Source organism: Chinchilla lanigera, unplaced genomic scaffold (assembly GCF_000276665.1).
Source record: "Chinchilla lanigera isolate Chin_1 unplaced genomic scaffold, ChiLan1.0 scaffold00012, whole genome shotgun sequence".
In the NCBI taxonomy this organism is placed as follows: Eukaryota; Metazoa; Chordata; class Mammalia; order Rodentia; family Chinchillidae; genus Chinchilla; species Chinchilla lanigera.
In genome coordinates, this window is record NW_004955413.1 from 9,703,032 (window position 1) to 9,723,697 (window position 20,666).

The 20,666-nt window shown below is 43.7% G+C and overlaps 1 protein-coding gene across 1 annotated transcript; it reads left to right on the plus strand.

The window, feature by feature from the left end:
- Positions 1–745: 745 nt before the first annotated feature.
- Positions 746–15,771, plus strand: Ddx47 (DEAD (Asp-Glu-Ala-Asp) box polypeptide 47). Its single transcript, XM_005378972.2, has 12 exons — positions 746–865; positions 1,796–1,889; positions 7,872–8,060; positions 8,283–8,354; positions 8,558–8,676; positions 9,444–9,515; positions 9,645–9,761; positions 10,416–10,562; positions 11,253–11,390; positions 12,407–12,477; positions 13,084–13,213; positions 15,203–15,771. Exons 1-12 carry the CDS (start codon positions 782–784, stop codon positions 15,332–15,334), a joined length of 1,365 nt encoding a protein of 454 aa, XP_005379029.1. The 5' UTR covers positions 746–781; the 3' UTR covers positions 15,335–15,771.
- Positions 15,772–20,666: the final 4,895 nt, after the last annotated feature.

Here is a 20,666-nt window from a genome sequence, read left to right on the forward strand (position 1 = left end):
GTGACCTAGCGGGCAGCTTCACCACAGAGGGAGGTCCCAGGTGAGCACATGACATGCAGATTGCAGTACTCTGCCAGCTGGTGGCTGATGGCTTTCTATATTAGCCCCACTGGCCCCAGGGCCTTTGTACTTGCTCTTCAGGCAGTCTGGAATAACTATCTCCTGAGCTCTTCAAAGACTTTCTCTTGCTCCTCAGTGAGGTCTCAGCTCAACTATCCTTGCCTCAGAGAGGCTGTCCCAATCTTGCTGTTATCCCTACAACTCTCGCTCAACAGGTCGTCTTCCTCGCCTTCATTTACATTTGTTACACTGCAGCACCCACCACAACATGCAATGATCTATAATCATTTATTTATTACCTATGTTTTCTCCACTAGAGCAAGGGATGCTGTCCTGTTAACAAGGCATCTAGCAGAGCCCAAGCTAAAGCAGGCTCTCAACTCCTATTTTTGAACAAATGCATGAAATAATAAATGAATACCATTGTGAAATGGACCCATTTAACCTTCAGCAGCTAGAAAAGCGGGGCGCATAACGGGAAGGCAGGTAGGGAAAGTGCCTCTGGAAAGGAGCTAAAGGGCTGGCGGAGGCCCCCGGCCATCTGCACGCGGCTCAGTTCCACAAATGCCTTGTATTTCCGCAAAGTCAAACTCGCCTGCTGGCTGGTGCCAACCCCATCCAACCTGCAGGGGGCGCTCGTAGAACACCATCAGGGAGCACCGAAACTACATTTCCCAGCATCCCGCGCGCAGCCGACCCGCTTCCGGAAGCCACGGGCAACATGGCGGCGTCTGAGGAGCACGATTCTCCTGAAGATCCCCAGCCCGCGGCGGCGGAGGAGGAAACTAAAACTTTCAAAGACTTGGTGAGGATGGGTGATGGCGATATCCCTTTTGCACTGCTGGTGGTAGTCTCAGGGAGGGTTCAGTCACCTTAGATTCCAGCCGGTAGCGTACAAAAGCACCTCTGGGCCCACCTTCGGTTTCCCGCAGTTTGCGAAGCTCGGTTTCCGCTCAGAGTTTGGGTGCGGGGCTGCTGGCCTCTTAGAGTCCCCGCTTGACCTTTCTCCACTTGACTGTGGCGACTTTGGTGTCGTCCAGAAGGCTACAGGAATCGATCTTCTTGCCGGGCGTCGTGGCGCACGCCTGTAATCCCAGCACTCGGGAGGCTGAGGCAGGAGGATCGGTGCGAGCTCGAGACCAGCCTGGGCTACAAAGTGAGCTCAAGGCCAGCCTGAACTGCAGAGCGAGACCCTGTCTCAAAAAGACTAAAAAAAAAAAGAATCGATCTTATAGCTGGAGCTTTAGACTCAGATGCACCAACCAGGTCTGAATTCTGGCCCAGGCAAGTTGGTACCTCTGTGTGCCTCGGTTTCCACGCGTGTGCACCGGGGCCGCGGAATTGTGATGATTAAATGAGATCATGCATGTGGAGCGCTTGGCTTTGTCTCACGGATAAAAAGAGCGAAGTCTTGAGCAGCTGTCTCGCGGCACTCAGAGAGCCAGGCTTTAAGATGTGCAGTGCATACCTTTTAAATTAAGTGTTAGGGCTCTGCACGTCACCTGCAGGATGGCACAAATAAAGTCACTTGAAAAGGAGGGAGACTGGAGAGGCTGAGGCAGAAGGATCGCTGTGGGTTCAAGGCGAATCTGGGCTACATATCGAGTTGAAAGCCAGTTAGACTGCATAGCAAGACCCTGTCTCAAAAACTAAGAGAAACTCTAAAAAACAAAAAAGCAGGATGGGGGTGGGAATGTGCTGTTCTTTGCTAAGGTATATTTTTCTTAATTCTAAGGGTGTGACAGATGTATTGTGTGAAGCTTGTGACCAGTTGGGATGGGCAAAGCCCACCAAGATCCAGATGGAGGCTATTCCTATGGCCTTACAAGGTAAGTTGAAGTTAAGTACATCACCTGGTACAGATTCAATATGGAGTTGTATTCAATTAAGTACCTAGCACTTTTGATAGCTGTTGCATGCATAGTCAAAGTGAAATAAAGATACAGTCTCTAAAGATGGAAAGTTTGGGCCTATTGGCTTTTGAGAAAGTCATTCACCAGGTTTACTGAACTTAGTCTGACTTAATAGTTGAAGGGATTTGTTTTCTGCCATACAGGCAGACTTTAAGGAAACATTGTAATAAATAAATGTAAGAATAAGAAACTTGTTAGAAATTATGAATCAATATATGTATACTTATACTTACGGACAGCTGGAACAGATATAGTTATGTATCCCTTAATAAAGGGAGTATGTTCTAAGAAATGTGTCCATTAAGCAGTTTTGTTTTGGTGTGAATATCAGAGTGTAATTAAACTGACCTAGCCAACTGTGCACCCAGGGCGTGTGGTAGGGGCATGTGGGTGTTATGTGGGGCATGACTGTTTTATCTAGAGGAGTGGAGGGCCCTTTCTGTGAGATGTGTTTATTATATTTGCAGAAGAATAGGTAAAGTGTTGGCTGATGACTGTGAGGATTGACACTAACAGGAAGAACGGTAAAGCAGAGAAGTAGCACCCTGTTGTTAGATTTGTTGTTGTTGTTTTTGTTTTTTGAGACAGGGTCTTGCTATGTACTTCAGGCTGGTCTTGAACTCCTATGTAGCCCAGGCTGGCCTCAGCCTCCCCAGTGCTGGGCTTACAGGTGTGTGCCACCACATTCAGCTTTGCCACCACACCCAGCTTTAGATTCTTTTTTTTCTTTTTTTTTTTTTTTTGTCTTTTTTTGAGGCAGGGTCTCACTGTGCAGTTCAGGCTGGCCTTGAGCTCACTTTGTTGCCCAGGCTGGTCTCGAACTCGCAACGAGCCTCCTGCGTCAGCCTCCCAAGTGCTGGGATTGCAGGCCTGTACCACCTCGCCTGGCCCAGCTTTAGATTCTTAATGTGCTAATTTTATAGGCTTAGGGTGAGTGGGAAAAGTGAACCAGGGATGTTGGTAAACTGAAACTCATTAAAATCTTCACAGGAAGTGAGTGTGATTTAAGTGACATGACTGTAAAAGCGGGTTACATTTTAGGGATCCTTGATCCATTTGAGAATCAAATAAAAGTAAAAGATTTCTTCTCCATAAGAATATACAAATATGCTCACACATAAAATTTTGCGTGTGGTTTTTTTCTTTTCTTATCCTAAATTCTTCTTCCAGAAGTCCCAGATTAAAAATTCCTGATTAGCTCAAGACAGTATAGTGCTTAGCACTGGTCAGAACACACCGACAACACTCTATTTCTTAGGTCTGGGGATCACAGTTTTTAGGGACAATCTGAGGGGCAATAAGTGTTGCATAATGTTACGGTGTATATGTGGTTGCCCCCCGAAGCCTCATGGACTCAAAGGTGGGGCTTTTAGAAGGTGACTGGATTGTGGGGGCTTATAGCTGGCTGAGTTTAGGAGGTGGCTGGTCAGAAAAGGCGGGTCACTTCTTGAGGTGTGGCCTGGAAGGCTATACTGTTTCCCCTTACCCAGCTCTTCCCTTTCCTCTCTGCTTCCTGTTCACTATGCTGTGAGCAGCTCTTCTCTGCCATGCCCCTCTGTCAAGCTATCCTGCCTTAGAGCCAGCCCAGCCAACTATGGACAATAGCTCTACAAATTGTGAGCTGTAATAAACTTTTCCTCCTTTAAGTTATGGCTGTTGGGTATTGTGTCCCGGTGACAAGCAAAGTAACTAAGACATATAATATCAAGACAAAGTTAAGCGCAGTGGAACATACCTGTAATCCCAACTACAGTAATAGGGAGGCTGAGTCAGGAGAATTACAAGTTTGAGGCCAGCCTGGGAATTTAGTGAGACCCTGTCTCAACATGAAAAATAGAGGCTTAGCCAGGAATGGTAGCGCACACTTGTGCGCTAGGGAGGCTGAGGCAGCAGGATTGTTTTGAGTTCGAGACCAGCCTGGGCTACAAAGTAGCTCAAGGACGGCCTGAACTGTATATGGAGACCCTGTCTCAAAAAGACAAAAAAAAAAAAAAAGAATAGAGGCTTGAGCATATAGCTTAGTGGTGGAGTACAGTGAATTCAATCCTAAATACCACCAAAAAAAAAGTCACAAATAATTAAACTGAGTGCATTTGGTCTACAGAAAAGTAAGGGATAGGCTATGGTAATTCTGGGCTTTAATGATTGGAGCTGTTACACGGAAAAGGGATTAGACTTACTTTGCATGATTCCCTTTGCTCCTTCCATAAATAGTAAGTTCAGTACTGAGAATTGAATATCAGTTAAAGCACTGAATGTTGAATCTGCTTTCTCCAAGAATTTACAGTCTAGCAAGGAGACAATTATAAATCATAAAGTTATGACAAGGTAGACAGGGACATAGGAATGTTGTTACATTCAAAATTCACTGTGGGAGAGTCCATTGTAATTGGAATGGATTTAGAGAAGATGAATTTCATTTTATTTTTTGGTTGGGGAAGCTGAAGAGGCCTTTGAGGTGAACTTTGAAGAGTGAGTTTAGAAGTATGTAGATGTTCAGATATGAGGGGACTTTCTAGTCCCAGGGAATAGCAAGGAAAAAAAAAAAGCCAAGGAGGCTGGAAAAATGGACACCTGTGAGAATTGTAAGCAGTTGACATAGAGTGGTGAAAAAGTGTAGTAATATGATGGGGCCAGGTTATGAACCCGAATGCCAGGTAAAGGAATTTGATCTTTGTTCCACAATCAGTGGAGCTCCTTTGGAGCTTGTTTTCTTAGCAGGAGAATGAAATCATTGAGAACTGTATGCCTGGAATGTGAATCTCATAGCTCTGTAAAATCATTTAGAAACGATCTGGAGGCTGTGCAGCCAATTAAGAGGTCATTGCAGTAATTCTGGCAATAAGTAATGGGTAGTATCGTGGTAGTGAGAATGAAAAAGAGGAAGATGATGGAAAAAAAAGCATCATGATTCTATATCTGGTTCAGGTAAATAGAAGGCAAAAGGAAGGAAATCTAACATTGCAAAGTGTGTAGACAGTGGGTTTAACACATGTCTGATATAAAAAGGGAGCAGGGGGAAAAATAAAATAAAAATTTCCCCATTGCTTCAGTTGGAAGGAATTAATTTCAGATATGGTAGAATAGAGTTGACTAGTACATAGTTCCTGATTTTATATTTTATTTTATTTTAATTTTGTGACAGGGTCTTACTGTGTTCTAGGCTGGCCTTGAATTTAAGATCTTCCTGCTTCGGCTTCATGCGGGGGTGGGATTACAAGTGTGTGCCACCATGCCTGGGTTGAAATAATCTTACAGGTTTTTGTTGTTATATTTCATTAACATTTAACTTTCATTTTGGGATTACTGGTGGTCTCAATGTCTGCAGAGTTATTGCACCCTGGTTGGCCATTCTTCTGAAACATTCTAGCAATACTGAAACTGGGCGTGTGAAATGAAATGAAAATTGGTGAGGTCTGCCACTGCCAGAGTTAAGTTTGAATATAGAATCTTGTCGCTCAAAACCCCGTGCTTGGCCCTGTGTCTTAGAATGTGACTCTGAAAGATCATCTTTTGATGGCTTTTGAGGGTGATTTCCTTCCCATGCTTCCTGTGTCATTTATTTCCATCTCAGAGGCACTTAGAGTTGTCCTCTAGAGGTTTCAGTTTATTAATGGCTCCACATTTCAGTGCCTCTGTTCAGTGTCAGCACTGTGGCGGGGTATGGCAGGATTTATTCTGTTCTCAAGCTGTTTATGGATTCTGGTGTTTCCTACGTAAATATTGTCACCAAAAAGGCTTAGGGGTTTTAAGAGGAAGAAGAGCGTGATAGAGACATTGATCTGTTTTAGAATCCAGGGGTTGCTCTGGGCAAATCATAAAAACAGAAAGCAGTGGACCTCAGCTGTTGGCAGTGGGCATTGCTCAGTGGCTCGGCACTCAAGCAAGTTAAGCCCCTTTACAGCCTAAGTCTTTCGTATGTACTCCTCAAATTTTATGATTTCCTTTGACAAGAAAGGAGGACATGTCATAGTGCCCCCAGTGCTCCTCAAGGAATTGTGGTGGAAGCCTTAAGAAGTTAATATAAAAATCTTAGATAATCATTAGCTTACACCGATCTTTATTTCTCAAATAACTCACTGTCACTTACTCTACAACCAAAGAGGATATTAAAATGAATAGGTGAATCAGAAGTGTTATTCCTGGACTGACATTTGTTTCTGTAATCTTTATACCATTACTCTGTTGCCTGGCCTCATTTGTATTTTGCATGTGTGCATAGAGGAGGCACGATCCAAAGGTACAGTGAATGTTTAAATTAAGAAAAAAGGGGCTGGGGATTTAGCTCAGCGACAAAGTGCCTGCCTGGCAAGCACAAGGTCATGAGTTCAATTCCTGGTACTGGAAGAAAAACAAAAAAAAACCCAAACAAATAAATTAAGAAAAAAAGCAAACTTTCACTGTCATAGTAAGAGACACTGCCAGGGGCGCACTGCAGGTGGAAGCTCCTGGCTCCCAGTCTGTGTTTTAGCCTGCAGTTTTCTCTTTATTTCTCTCTCGACTTAGTGTAGGAACTATAAGTTCCCTGTGTCCAAACCAGTCATTATTTTACTCCCTGTAACTCCCTTTTTTTGTAGTTTCTATCTCAGTTTTTGGCTTTTGAGTTTCCCGTACTAAAAACTTGAATGTTATTCACGTTTCCTTTTTTGTTTTTGAAGTGGGGTCTCAGGACGTTGCCCAGGCTGTCTTTGAACTCTGAGGCTTAAGCAGTCCTGTCTCAGCCTCTCGGTACAGAAGTGTGCACCGCTGCACCTGGTTCCTTCTGTTAGCTTCCTAAACCTCGCTTCCTCCTGTCCTCACTGCCTCGCCCGCTTCGGACCACTGTCCTGCCTCCCGAGTTATGTTCGATGTCCTAGTGAGCTCTCGTTTATCCTGTTCGCGTAATCCCTGTTGGCAAGGAGCAGTCATGTTCAGGTTGCTTCCCAGAGAAGGGGTTTAGAGCGCAGTCGTCTGTCCATCACTGCTCAGAGAGAGCAGCAGCTGTGGAAGAAGTTGGTCATGTTTTAGTGCACAACGCCCTTATGGGCTGTGGCCAGTCTAGAAATAGTGGTGTTGGCTTGGGAGTTCATTTCCCAAGTTATGGCTTAAGCGGCAGTAACAGATCATGGTGATCTGTTCTTCAGGGATTGTTCGGGACTTCTCTCAGGCTGGGTAGTATAAATGGCATGTACTCTGAAGCTCCTTGGGCCTCCGTGTGCCATCCAACCTAGATTGTATCTTCCTAAAGAATAATGTTGAAGCTGGGCACGGTAGCTACATCTGTAACCTTGGCTACTCAGGAGGCGGGGCAGGATTCCAAGTTTGAGGCTGGCCCAGGCAACTTAGTGAGACCTTGACTCAAATAAGGGGTGGGGATGTGGCTCCGTGGTAGAACACTTGCCTAGCACAAGCGAGGCCCTGGTGTGATTCTCTGTACTGCAAAAACAAGCAAAACCATTGATTGTGAAATTCATCGCTTATCAAAACTCCTGGCGCGGCTTATGAGCATCCTATCTGTCTCCCCCCATAAGACCTGTGCTCAGCTGCAGCGCATTTCTCCCTCTGCGCGTTGTGTTTGTAGAGCCCCCTCCTCTTTCCTCATGCAGGTGTACCCTTCCTGCCCATGCTCGCTTCCAGGAGAGCCGGGCTCGTCTGGGCAGTGGCTACTCTTTCTTTTGTGTTCTCCGGTGTATCCTGTTTTAAAACCCTATCACATTGTCACCTATCGGTGCGTTTGTCTCCCTCAGCGTTGGGTTTTGAGTTTGTCTAGGACAGAACCCTTCTCTTCTCTCTTTGTTCAGGTTTCCTCACTCCCTGATTTGTCAGGTATTTTCTTCAGTGGCTCCTTATGCCCAGCACCGTGTTGTTGAGGAGCTCAGAGGGAATCTCTTTGTATTAGGTGTTTTCTTTTTCTTCTAGGTCGTGATATCATTGGGCTGGCAGAAACTGGTTCTGGAAAAACAGGGGCCTTTGCGTTGCCCATTCTGAATGCGCTGCTGGAGACGCCCCAGCGCTTGTTTGCCCTGGTTCTCACCCCCACCCGGGAGCTGGCCTTTCAGATCTCAGAGCAGTTTGAAGCCCTGGGGTCCTCGATTGGAGTGCAGTGTGGTAAGTGCCCAGGAGGAGAATGAGTGCGGAAGGAGAGTGGGAGACAGTGTTGTTGGCAAGAGTTGCTTCCCTAGGAGCTGGTGATGTATTTCAGCTTTGGGAAAGGCGTTACTTGTGAGGGGTGTGTGAGTGTAAGTAGATACAGTATTGACTTTAAAAGAGGATCACTGGTTTATGGAGAAAGTTGAGGATCTCTTTTCTATACTTTTTTTATTTCTGTAGCTGTGATTGTAGGTGGAATTGATTCAATGTCCCAGTCTTTGGCCTTGGCAAAAAAACCACATATTGTAATAGGTGAGTCACTGAGGAAGGTAAGAGACCGGCAGTGGTGAATGGGAGAAAAACTACCAATGTGGGACGGAAAGACTTTGAGCAATAGGTTTCTGTAACCTGTTGAATTTTTTAATTTTTTACTTTTGGGGCTGTGTGAGGGTAGTAGATCACCTTTTTGCTCTTGTCCTGGAACGTTGCCTTTTCTTCTAACCTGTTCTTGGTAGCGACTCCTGGCCGATTGATTGACCACTTGGAAAACACAAAAGGTTTCAACTTAAGAGCTCTCAAGTACTTGGTCATGGATGAAGCAGACCGGATATTGAACATGGATTTTGAGACAGAGGTGAGTCCGTAACATTTCTTTCTTCCTCCTAGACCATCTCAAATTTTCTGTTTCTAAATTGGTTCTTTGCTCCCATGGTTTTCTTTGTTGTTGTTGTTTTTGGTTTTTGCTGTATGGGAGATTAAACCCTGGGCACTGAGCTACATGCCCTACTCCTTTTCTTTGTTTTTATGTTGAGACAGGGTCTTGGGAAGTCACTGAGTTGCCCCAGGCTGGGCTCAAACTTGTAATCCTCTTGCCTGAACCTCCCAGAGTGCTGGGATTACAGGCGGCAGCGCCACACCCGGCTGCTCCCCTCTCCACGGAAAGGTCTGCGTCAGTCTCGGCGAGCTATGGCGTCTCTCCTGGCTTTTTCCCTTCTCAGTGCTGTTCCTTCTCACTGTCAGTGCCTTAGCATTTCAGAGATGAGAAAGCTCAAGGACAGCGTTTCCTCTCACACGTTTAATTTAGACCTCTTCTGTATATCTGCAATACCTTCTTTTTCTTTGCTAACCCTCTTATCATTGCTTGTGTTCTTCTTGGTCTTTCTCTTAGCTTAGCTTTAATCTACTAATTTAAACTTCTTATCTGAATGGCGTTATTGTGTTTTTGATGGCACCTGATATGGTATAGGCGATAGTAAATTCTAGCTGAACTGAACTGATTTTTGAGTCCCAAATTTCCAGTGGTGTATTTAGTATCTTAGTCTCCACCTCATTCACAGTGCATGAGATTTGCAGGTGTCTGGTCAGATGTCACGTTGCCATCCTTTCCTCTTTGTACCTCAGGTTGACAAGATCTTGAAAGTGATCCCCCGAGACCGGAAAACATTTCTCTTCTCTGCTACCATGACCAAGAAGGTGAAATTTGCTTGGACATTTGTTTCTGTCTTTATGAGAATTTATACATTAAAACAGTAGTAAAAATACATAAAAATAAAATTAGCAACATTTAGGAAGTAATGTACTGTTCATGTTTTTCTTTTTTAGGTGCAAAAACTTCAGCGAGCAGCTCTGAAGAATCCTGTGAAATGTGCTGTTTCTTCCAAATACCAGACAGTTGAGAAATTACAACAATATTATCTTTTTATTCCCTCTAAATTCAAGGTAGAGTGTTTACTTTGATCATTCCTGCCTCTCCCTCTCTCACCAAAGCATCTGAAAGTGTGTCAACTCTTGATTAGTTGAGAGCCGTGATAAAGGTGGAGTCCCCTCTGTTTGCTTTAGGCTGCATGTTGTGCTTGTATTTATTGCAGATAAGTCAGACATTCCAGGAATTCACAGCATATTAAACCACAGTGTTGAAGTCCTGATGTAATGATGTAGTTACTTCCCAGCCCCATCCTTGAGGTAGTTTATGCTTAGCTTATTATGTGTATTTTCTCTATTGCTTTCTTTCCCTCTCTTTCCCTTCCTCCATTGGTCCTTCCTCCCTCGTTCCTTTTTCTCACTCCCTTTCTTCCTTCCTTCCTTCCTTTCTCCCTCCCTTCTTCTTTTTTTTTGTGGGGGGGTAAAAAAAGTCCCTAATTCTGTGGTTTCATATAAAGCTGGTTGCTGAGCTCCACTTTCCCAGGGCTAGACCTCAGGCTGTGTTGGGGACACATAATTTGCACACACATCACAGTACTAGTTAAGATGTGCAGAGCTGGCAGCTAGTGGATAAGAAGCACCTGTACAGGCTTAACCTTTCCTTAATGTTTAAGATGTCCATCCCTTTCTCTCAGGTTCAGTTACATATTTTGTTTTGGGTTTGTAACTTAGGATACCTACCTGGTTTATATTCTAAATGAATTGGCTGGAAATTCCTTTATGATATTCTGTAGCACCTGTAACAATACTCAGAGAACTGCTCTGCTACTCCGAAATCTTGGATTCACAGCTATCCCTCTGCATGGACAGATGAACCAGGTAAGGATTCTTTCGTGTCATTGGCCATGAACTGGTAGTGTGTCTTCTAATAGTAGAGTTGTACAATGAGGATGTATGGCATTAATGCCGGTTTTGATGCATGTTCTGATTTTCTGGGCTTTGAATTGTTGGTCTGAAAGCTTACTTTCCTTTATCAGGACAAGAAGAGGCACAGATTAGAGTACTTTATAGGTAGTTGTCTGGCTTGCAAGCTCTTACATTGATTTATTTAGCCCTAGTGGTAATAGTGATTCTTGGGTCTCTAAAGACTTAATAAATTACTTTCCAATTATGTTTCTGTCATGTTAAACAATCTTATTTTGCGTTACTATTTGCAGCCTAATTGTTAAATATTTTTTATTGCTTCTCTGTTTGTTTTGACTTGTTAAGCTCTGTTCTGGATTTAAAGGGAAAAAAAACATTAAAAAATTTTCTTAGTTTTTATGTTTAGTGTGTCTATTTTATATATTTTACATTCTAAGATTTCTTAGTGTTCCAAGATGAAAATTTTCCCCTTTTATTATTAGTGCCTATTAATACTGGTTTTCACTGCATACATTTTGATTATATCCATCCCGCTATTTCCCTGCAGCCTCTCCCTTCCCTTTGTCCAATAGTCTCCCTTCTACTTTCCTGTCTTTTTTAGATTCCACCTATTAGAGAGTTCTCACTTCTTTTTCATCGTTTCAGAGCAAGCGCCTGGGATCCCTGAATAAGTTTAAGGCCAAGGCTCGTTCCATCCTTCTAGCAACCGATGTTGCAAGCAGAGGTTTGGACATCCCTCATGTGGATGTAGTTGTCAACTTCGACATTCCAACTCACTCGAAGGTGGGTCTCGTTGCTAGCCGGATATTCTAGTCTCAAAGTTTATTCCTTAAGTGTTTTCTTAGAACAGTTTTTTTGTCCTTAAATTAGTGAAGTATCAAAGCCCAGGAAAGCCCTTGTGTATTCATTCTTAGCAGCTTGCACAAGGCCGTGTATGTCACGTCAGTAAATGTGAGTGAAGGTGGCCAAGGCGAGTTAGTTGTTGGAAGCTGTCATCCAGAGAGGCAGATTCTGATCTATGTCATCTCTTTTCTTTAGCAGCGACAGCATTTGGTTCTTAGTGAATCTCAGGGTTTCTCAACTTTGGCACTGTCACCATTTTGGGGCAGTGAACTCTTTTGGTTGTTCCTTGCATGTAGTATGCTTAGCGTTCCTCCTCTCTATTCAGTAGATGACAGTATCCCACGCTCTTCTAGCGTGACAGCCAGAAATGTTTCCAGACATTACCAGATGTCCCCTGGGGATGACACAGTCACCCCTGCTTGAGAACTGTGTATCTCTTGGCTTCATATTTAACTGCTGTAGATAAGGTGCTGTCTCATTGGATTTTCACAATAAGCTTTATGTTTGGGCATGTATTTCTGTCCTTGTTTTATAAATAGAAACCAAGGTTCAGAGAGGTTATGTTGTTTGCAGATGAAACTGTAGCTGGCATTTGGTAAAACCTCTAGCTCTTTATCATGTTACCTCTATGTTCATGTGTATCTATTTTATATATTTTGCATTCTAAGATTCCTTAGTTTTCCAAAATTAAAAATTTCCCCACTTTTTTATAAATTGTCCCCATATGCTTTATAGATTGCTTTTTTTTTTTTTTTTTTGTGGTACTGGGTTGAGCCTACGCTCTTTGCAGGGTTTTGCTAAGCTGCCCAGCTAGACATAATTGCAGTCCTTCTGTCTTAGCCTCTCAGAGTGCCTAGCCTATTTTCTTTCATAGAAAGAAGTCTTTTTACAGCAAGACTTTGCACACCTAGTTTACTTACAATCCATATAACCTGAGTTTATCCCTTTTGCTGCAGGATTACATTCATCGAGTAGGTCGAACTGCTAGAGCTGGGCGCTCTGGGAAGGCCATTACTTTTGTCACACAGTAAGTAGATCAGCATGGGGTATTGTAATGTGAGGGACAGACCAGAATGCAAGGGAGCGCCAAAGAGCTGGACCAACTTGGAACTTGGCTCTCTACCGTTTGCTTTGCTAATCACTTAAATGCCTTCATCCTGGTTATAGTTCTTCTTCTTTCTGGTTTTCATATTTCTAAAATGGAAATAATACCTACCTAGCAAGGTTTTGATGAAAATTGGAGGCAATATATGAAAAACATCAGGTGTATTTGGTATATAGAAGCACAAGAAAGGTGGTGTCTGTTGTTTCTTTCAGTGGCTAGATTTGGAGAGGAATGACCTTTCCCTCAATTTAGAAAGTATTAGAGTAACTATGTCTGATTTTTTTTTTTTTTTAGAAACAAATTTTTATGTACCTATGGCATTTCTATGAATAAAGAATACTGTGGATAATTTTCTCATAGGCCATGCAGAAAGATTGCTTTTGTTTAGTATTTAGAAAAGGACAACTGTGTTCATTATTGTTTAAAACTGGCTTTGTATCGCATCATATTTTCTTGCGGTGTTAGTTTGAGAATGGACAGATGTTTACACTATCAGCCAATGAAAGTCATGCCATGTTTCCTTCTCAGGTATGACGTGGAACTCTTCCAGCGCATAGAGCACTTAATTGGGAAGAAACTGCCTGTCTTTCCAACGCAGGATGATGAGGTTATGATGTTAACAGAACGTGTGACTGAAGCCCAAAGATTTGCCCGAATGGTATGCAGTTTGCTGTCCTTTTCAGCAGCCTATGTGCAGTGATACTAACTGTGCATCAGATACTATGTTATATTAATCCTCATCAAAACTTGAGAAGCTGGGTATCATTTTGTTCCAAATTTAACATAAGCAAAAACTAAGGTGCAGAGATGGTAGATGGTGGGCTTTAGGCCGTGCAACCACATGGTTGAATCAGCGTTTAGACCTACTCTAACCAGGCGGACCACATTCTTAGCCAGTGTTCATGGACTATATTATATGTGGCAAAAAACCCCCACCAGACTTGAGGTCAGGAGACCAGGCTGTGGACTGAGAGCTAGGACATTTTGCCTAACCTCTCAGGATCAGTTCTTCACCTGTAAACGGGGAATAATACTTGCCGTGAATACCTATGGTATTTGGTGAGCACCAGGAAAGCTCCTGTACACGTTACTAGTAGTGGCAGAAGCAGCAGTGGCGAGGATAAGAGTCTAGAAGAAATGAGTGTTCTTTGCTTCCTGAGTTCTAGACTGAGAGCGGGAGAAACTGCCCAGGTTGCTTTCTGAATAACTGAGGTGCAGACTTGATTTGTTTTTTTGTTCACATGGAATTTTTTGTCTGGTAGTTTTCTTTCTTCCTCTCTTTTTTGGGGGGTGGGTACAGGGAATCAAACTCAGGAGCTCACATTAGCCAGGCAAGCGCTATGCCACTGAGCTAAATCCTCGGCCCTGTCTGGTATTTTTGTTGATAAAAGTGCTACCTGTGCATTGGAGAAAAAATACAGAAAGAAAATACAGAAAATAGAGAAAGGTTTAAAGTAGTAAATGAGCCTGCGTGTGGTGGCACACCTGTAATCCCAGCACTTGGGAGGCGGAGGAGGGAAATGTTGTGAGTTCCAGGCCAACCTGAGCTACATGGTGAACTCAAGGCCAGTCTGAACTGCTAAACTGCACAGTGAGACCCTGTCTCCAAAAAAAAGTAGTAGATGAAAAGCGCAATAATGCCCCCACAGAGAACTATTGATAACCCTTGGCTGTTTTTCTTTCTTTAGTCATAATTGGAATTTGTATTGAACCCAGAGCCTTCACACTGAGCTACATCCTTAGCTCTTTTTAAAATATTTTGAGATGGGATCTTGCTGAGTTGTGAAGGACAGGATAAGTAGCAATCCTCCTGTCTCATTTTCTCCAAGTGCTGAGGTTGTAGGTCTGTGCCACTGCTCTGGGCTGTGGTCCTTTCTTCACGTCCCTGCTTTCCTACTTCCAATTCCTCCCACCCCGACCATTTCTTAATAGCTACAGGGAGGGGCTGGGGATTTAGCTCAGCGGCAAAAGCGCCTGCCTGGCAAGTGCAAGGTCGTGAGTTCGGTTTCCGGTACCGGAGAAAAACCAAAAAAAAAAAAAAAAATAGCTACAGGGAATTTCCGCACACATACGTAACATGATTGACATTGATGGATGTTTATTCTTTTTTCCAGTTTTTAAAAAGTTTAACTAGTACTGTGTTGAATATCCTAATATGCGTAGTTTTGCATACTTGTTTCCTTAAATTCCTAGAGGTAGACTTCTTAGGCCAAGAAACACACATAGATAAAACTTGAATTTATAGATAATGCCAAATTAGAGGTAGATTTTGCCAGAGCTCAGATACTGTTTCTCTTTTTTCAATTTCTTAATGTTCATTAGTATGTGCTTATAGTACATAGTGATTACATTCATTGTGGGGAGATGGTGCATATGTATACAGTAACACATCTTTTGATTTTCCTTCCCTATTTTTGTCTTAAATCTTTGCCAACCTGCCATGTGAGAGTAAGGGCCTGTTGTTTTAATTTTATGCTTTGATCACTAATAAGGCTGACATGTTTGCATAGTTGGAGTTAGGTCTTACCCCTTTGCCACAGTCAGCTGTTCGGAAGTTCCTTGTTGCCTGATCTGAAGGAAGGGACCTAGAATGTGTTAGCCTCAGTGAAAGCAGCTCATGGTCAGTCTCCTTACTGCTGTCCTGCAGGAGTTACGGGAACATGGCGAAAAGAAGAAACGCTCACGAGAGGATGCTGGAGACAATGACGACACGGAGGGCGCTATCGGAGTCAGGAACAAAGTGGCTGGAGGGAAAATGAAGAAACGGAAAGGCCGCTAATCACTTTCACAAGGACTTGGATTCTGCTCTGTCTGTAAGCAGGGATCGAGGAGGAGAATGAAACGCCCCCACCAGCGCTCCTCAGCCCGGAATCCGTCGCAGTCCTGTCCAGAAGTGGCTCAGCTAATGGGGCACGCGTGCCCCTTTCTTTGTGTTGGGTGGCATTGCTGCCGGGCGACGTTTACGGGGCTGATGTCAGGACTCACTGTTCTTCACTTTGGTTCCTTGCTTGTGACCTGAGTGCGATGTGCCCTGCTCTCACTTTACACAGACCTTTTGCCTTTTTCAGCTGCAGGTTAAGGACTTGGGCGATGAGATGCGCTGGCAGTCGTTGTAACGCAAAGATGACTGGACATTCCTAGGTGGTATTTAAGCTGGCTTAGCTTGTGCTTCACTGGGTTTGTAAAACAATAAACTTAAATGTTATTTTTAAAAGATTTAGACTTCTTAGAGACCTTGATGTTAAAGGGCATTTTAGATTTAAGTAAAATCTTGCTCCAGGTGCCTGCCTATAATCCCAGCACTCTGGAGGAGATTGAAAGTTGGGGCTTTTTTTGTTTTTGGGGGCTTTTTTGAGGCAAGGTCTTGCTATGTAGTCTGGGCTGACCTTGAACTCACTATGTAGACCAGGCTAGCCTCAAACCCCCCCGCCCATCTTCCTGCCTCAGCCTCTGAGTCTTGGGATTACAGGTGTGCACCATCATACCTGGCCAGGATTGGAAGTTTGAGCCCAGCATGGGCAGTTTAATGACTTAGCAATACCCTGTCTCAAAAACAAAAACAAGTTTTGCTAGTAGGTAAGAATGTGACAGTAGCAGTTAAATGGCTCATTCATTGGTTGTTTTTAATTAAGGTAAGCCTCATAGTATGACTTTGAAAGGAACTTAGTAAAGGAACAGTGTAATGGATAGCTTTGAAGAGGAACTACTTAGAAGGAGGCTGTGTTTCTCTTGGGGACAGAGCAAATGCCATCAGTAGGACCAACCATAAAGGTCTTTAGGCCAGGCATGGTGGCGCATGCCTGTTATCCCAGCACTCGGGAGGCTGAGGCAGGACGATCATTGCGAGTTTGAGACCAGTCTGGGCTACAGAGTGAGCTCAAGGCCAGCCTGAAAAGGTCTTTAGATTCCTAAATAGATTCACTTTCCTGACTCCCTGAGTCTAGCAGGTGGTTAGGAAAACTGGTTTATGTGGAATTCTATTCCCAAGTGATGAGAGTAAAATCGGAATGCACCAATTTCATCCTCTTGTCACTGGTGCCCAGGGTTCTTTGTCCCCATCTGTCCGGGATTGAGTTCAGGTGGTGGCGAGCTGGGGCAGAAGTAGGTATTGGTGCTGGAGGGCATGGCTGGGAGGAGAAGGTTGCTGGAAATCAGGAGACAGCTTTCAGCTTTCCAGCCACAGACAGTCTTGTGTTCTGAGGACTTTTCACACAGAAGATGCCTCACACTTTCGTTGACTCCATCAGTTTTATTCGAAGAAAATATATCTGCATTGGCAGAGCCAGGGTAAAGAGATTCCAAAGAATCATTGAGATGGATTAAGACCATGAATGAAGTTTGGAAGAAGAGAAACTTTCCATGTGCAATGCATCTTGAAGGAAAGTAAGTCCTAAAAGTTGGAGTATCTGGTGGGAAAATACAAGGCAATACTGTTCACTGTGGTTATTAGTGTGGGTGATCCATCTCATTTGGGGAGATCTTAAATATGCGGGTGAAGTCAGATACATTGGTATACAACTGTAATGCCAGCTACTTAGGAGGTGGAGGCAGAGGGATTGCAAGTTTGAGGCCAGCCCGGGCAACTTAGCAATACCTCTCAATAAAACGGGCTGAGGATATAGCTTACTGGTAGAGTGCTCTAAGTTCATTCCCCAGTACTGCCTAAATAAATAAATGAATAAATGAGGTGCTTTCTACCACAGATGTATCCTGACAAAATGAATCCTGTGGATACAGGGGTTTGTGAATAGAAATACAACGCATGGCTTATTTTGTTTAGTTTCTTGTATATTTTATTGCTGTCCATTATGCTGCATTTGAAAGAAGGAGGAGTTACAGGAGTCAGGACACAGTAAAAAAAGGAAATGGAAAAAAGGGTAGAAACAGGCAGATAGTTGAGTGGGTCATATTGAGACTGTTACACATTGTACCAACCACTTGGCATTGATTCTCTGCTATCACTGGACTTCAGAGACTGACGGCACTGCCCGGGGTGGCTTTGCATGGGTAGCAAATATATCTCTGAGCCCATGGATGAATGGTGGTTGTTGATTCGCTTAGTGGTGAACTTCAGAAGCAAGTTGAAGTTGGATTGGGGTACCAGTGGGGGGCCCGGGGGAGGGGTTGGAGTTATGCTGGAGGCTATCTAGATTTAAACATTCTTTAGTTCTACATTTCCTGATTTAAGAAACTGAACCTTGAAACAATCTCCTCCCTCCCCAATTGTGAGTAAGTACATAAATGTTTAAGACTTAATAAAGGGAGTATTTTGCGGTAGTCATGTAAGGCCAGCCTAGAGAAGAATTTCCTCTGAGCATCTAATTGTAAAGCTAACTTATGTAGTATTTGTTTATATAGTTGATGTAAGAATAGCTTCATGGTATCAGTGTCTGCCTGGTTTTACTTCTGTGGAGCTGAAAGTATGAATGAGGAAGACATTTCTGTCTTAGGAAAGTGTCCTAGGATTCCACTGAAGGGCTTTCAGGCAGGTAGAGCAGGCCCAGAATTCCAGGGCTCTCAGAGAATTTCAGTAGTTGTTAGGGGCCTAGAGTCACCTAGATTGTGATTCTGTCTCAGTCTCTCACAAACACCGTGGATATCCCAGAGTTTGGCTTAATATCCAGAGACCTTTCCAGGCAGCTTCTGCCTGCACTTTCCCCCAACAGAAATCAGAGACTGTCTAGCCCAAGTCCCTCAAAGGACTGGGAATTGGGATCAGAAAGAACCAGAGGCTGTGTGGTGTTCGTTACAGAAAATGAAGGAATTCAGGTTATCAAAAGCAGATCACAAAACAGCCTCAAGAAAATATGTCCATAATGCTAAATGGAGAGAATATGCAAGGTCTAATCCACGGTTCTTAAAGTGACATCTAGCCTGAGGGCAGATTATACATCAGAGTGTGAGACTCCTCTCTATTGTTGGAAGAAAAGACTGAGACCAGGGCACTAGAGATTCAAGGGTTACCCACACCTACATTCCTTGTCAAGCCTCACCTGTCTCAGGTATGCACTCAAAGTACACCTAAAAATAACTGCAGAAACTTGAGGTCTGGGAAATGGCACCCAGCTGTCTGTCACACGTAGGGTAAGGAGCTGACTTATGCCAGGCGGGAAGGAGACAGGAAGAATGGGCTTAGGTAGAGCGCGCGCCATCTCGAATGTCTGTTCAGATTCTTGGAGCTTTGTCTGTTCATAGCCATCCGTTTATCTGGTATCTTTCAAAAGCAAGGATGTCCCCTGTCCCCATGGCCCTTCAGTAACCTGCTGATGCCGTCAAGGGGTTGGAAGGAACAGGAGGGGTGTGGGAATGGAACAGAATTAAGAAAACTTAGTCATGAGACCTGTTTCTTCTGTTGCTGTGTGAGCTTGTGTGTATTCCTGAACCTCTGAACTTTATTTCCCCTCACTCGTTAATACAGAAGTAAGACCATTTATCCTATCTGCCTCACAGAATCTGGAGCCCAGTTTATAAAATTCTGTTCTCTCCCTCCTTCCCTTTTGCTGTGTGCCAAGTCCCAGCCACTGTGCCGTGTACTCCAGGGACAATACTGAAGAAAAGATCAGGTGTCCTTGCAGAGCTCAGTCTTAACGCTGTGTTGTGATTGTGCTTGCTACACATGGGCTGGGGGCATGGCTGATTGATGGGTGTAACTAACATCTTCCAAGGCCCAGCACAATGGATGCTCAATACCTACCATTGGCTGATACCTCCTACATGCTGGGAACTGCCCGTATTGACTCTAGCTGTTCAAGCAATCTGAAAGACGGATATTAGCATTCCCCCAAGTGCTGTGGAACCAGCTGGCCACATTGCCCTTTTGTAGCTCTGAGATCTTGGGCATGTTATTCAGTCTTTTTGAATTTAAATCTCTATCTGTAGAAGCATAGTACCTGCCTTACAGGGTTGTGAAGTTTAAATGAATTATACTCTGCCTCATTGTATTGATTCATACATGCTAGTCATTATTACTGTTATTCTTAATTTCAGTTTTTACAGTTGCAGGGGGGTAAGTGACTTGCCTAGGTCATAAGGTTGGGAATGGGCTGAGTAAAAATTTGCAACCAGGTTTGATTCTAAGTCAGCTCTTTACACTGAATATGTATGTACTTGTGTGTATGAGGGTATGTGTGTATAATTCCATATTATATTATTTACTTAATGCTTATTGAATAAGTGACTAAACGTCATTTACAGTATTATTCTTCCTTTGGAAAAAAATATGTTCCACATAACGTGTAAGTGTTAACATGAGGAAGCTTTCAGAGTCCACTCTATTTTTAAATTCACACCACCAACCAGGTGAAACATGACATTTTCATTTTTACCAGTAGGTGGCAGAAGGAAGAAAAGATTACCTCCATGGGAAAGAGTTTTGGTTCCTGGCAGAAAGAATGATTAACAGTGGGCAGGGACTGAGCCAGACTGGCAGATTAAAAGGGCTCTCGGTGTGGTGTGTGGCGCACAGTGACTGCGGGGTAGTGGTCAGAGCAGGTATGAGAACTACCTGCAAGGTGTCTGAAGGGTGTCAGCTTTCCAGAAGTTTGGCTAGGTTCCTCCAAAGATGGGGCTGAGAAGGCTGAAGTCAACTAAAATTCAGACAGCAGAAAGAGTTCATTAAGAAGAAAAAGTTTGTTGGGTGCGGTGGCACAAAACTAATTCCAGCTACTTAGGAAGCTGTGGTAGGAGGGTTCCAGGTTTGAGCCCAGCTTGTGCAACTTAGCAAGACCCTGCCTCAAAATTTAAAAAATGGAGACGTGGCCAGGCGTGGTGGCGCATGCCTGTAATCCCAGCACTTGGGAGGCTGAGGCAGGAGGATCGTTGCGAGTTGGAGGCCAGCCTGGGCTACAAAGTGAGCACAAGACCAGCCTGAACTGCATAGCAAGACCCTGTCTCAAAAAAAGAAGCAAACAAACAAATAAAAAATGGAGTTGTAATTCAGTGGTTGAGTGGTTGCCTAGCTTATAACAGTGCCTGAGGTTCCATCTCCAGTACCAATGAAAACTAAGCAAGCAAATATACAAAGTCTGTGTTGATTCCTATTCAGTTTATAAGAAGACTTATTTTTTTCTAAAGTCTGCCACCCTTCCTGCGATGTTGATCAAGTCTTTGGC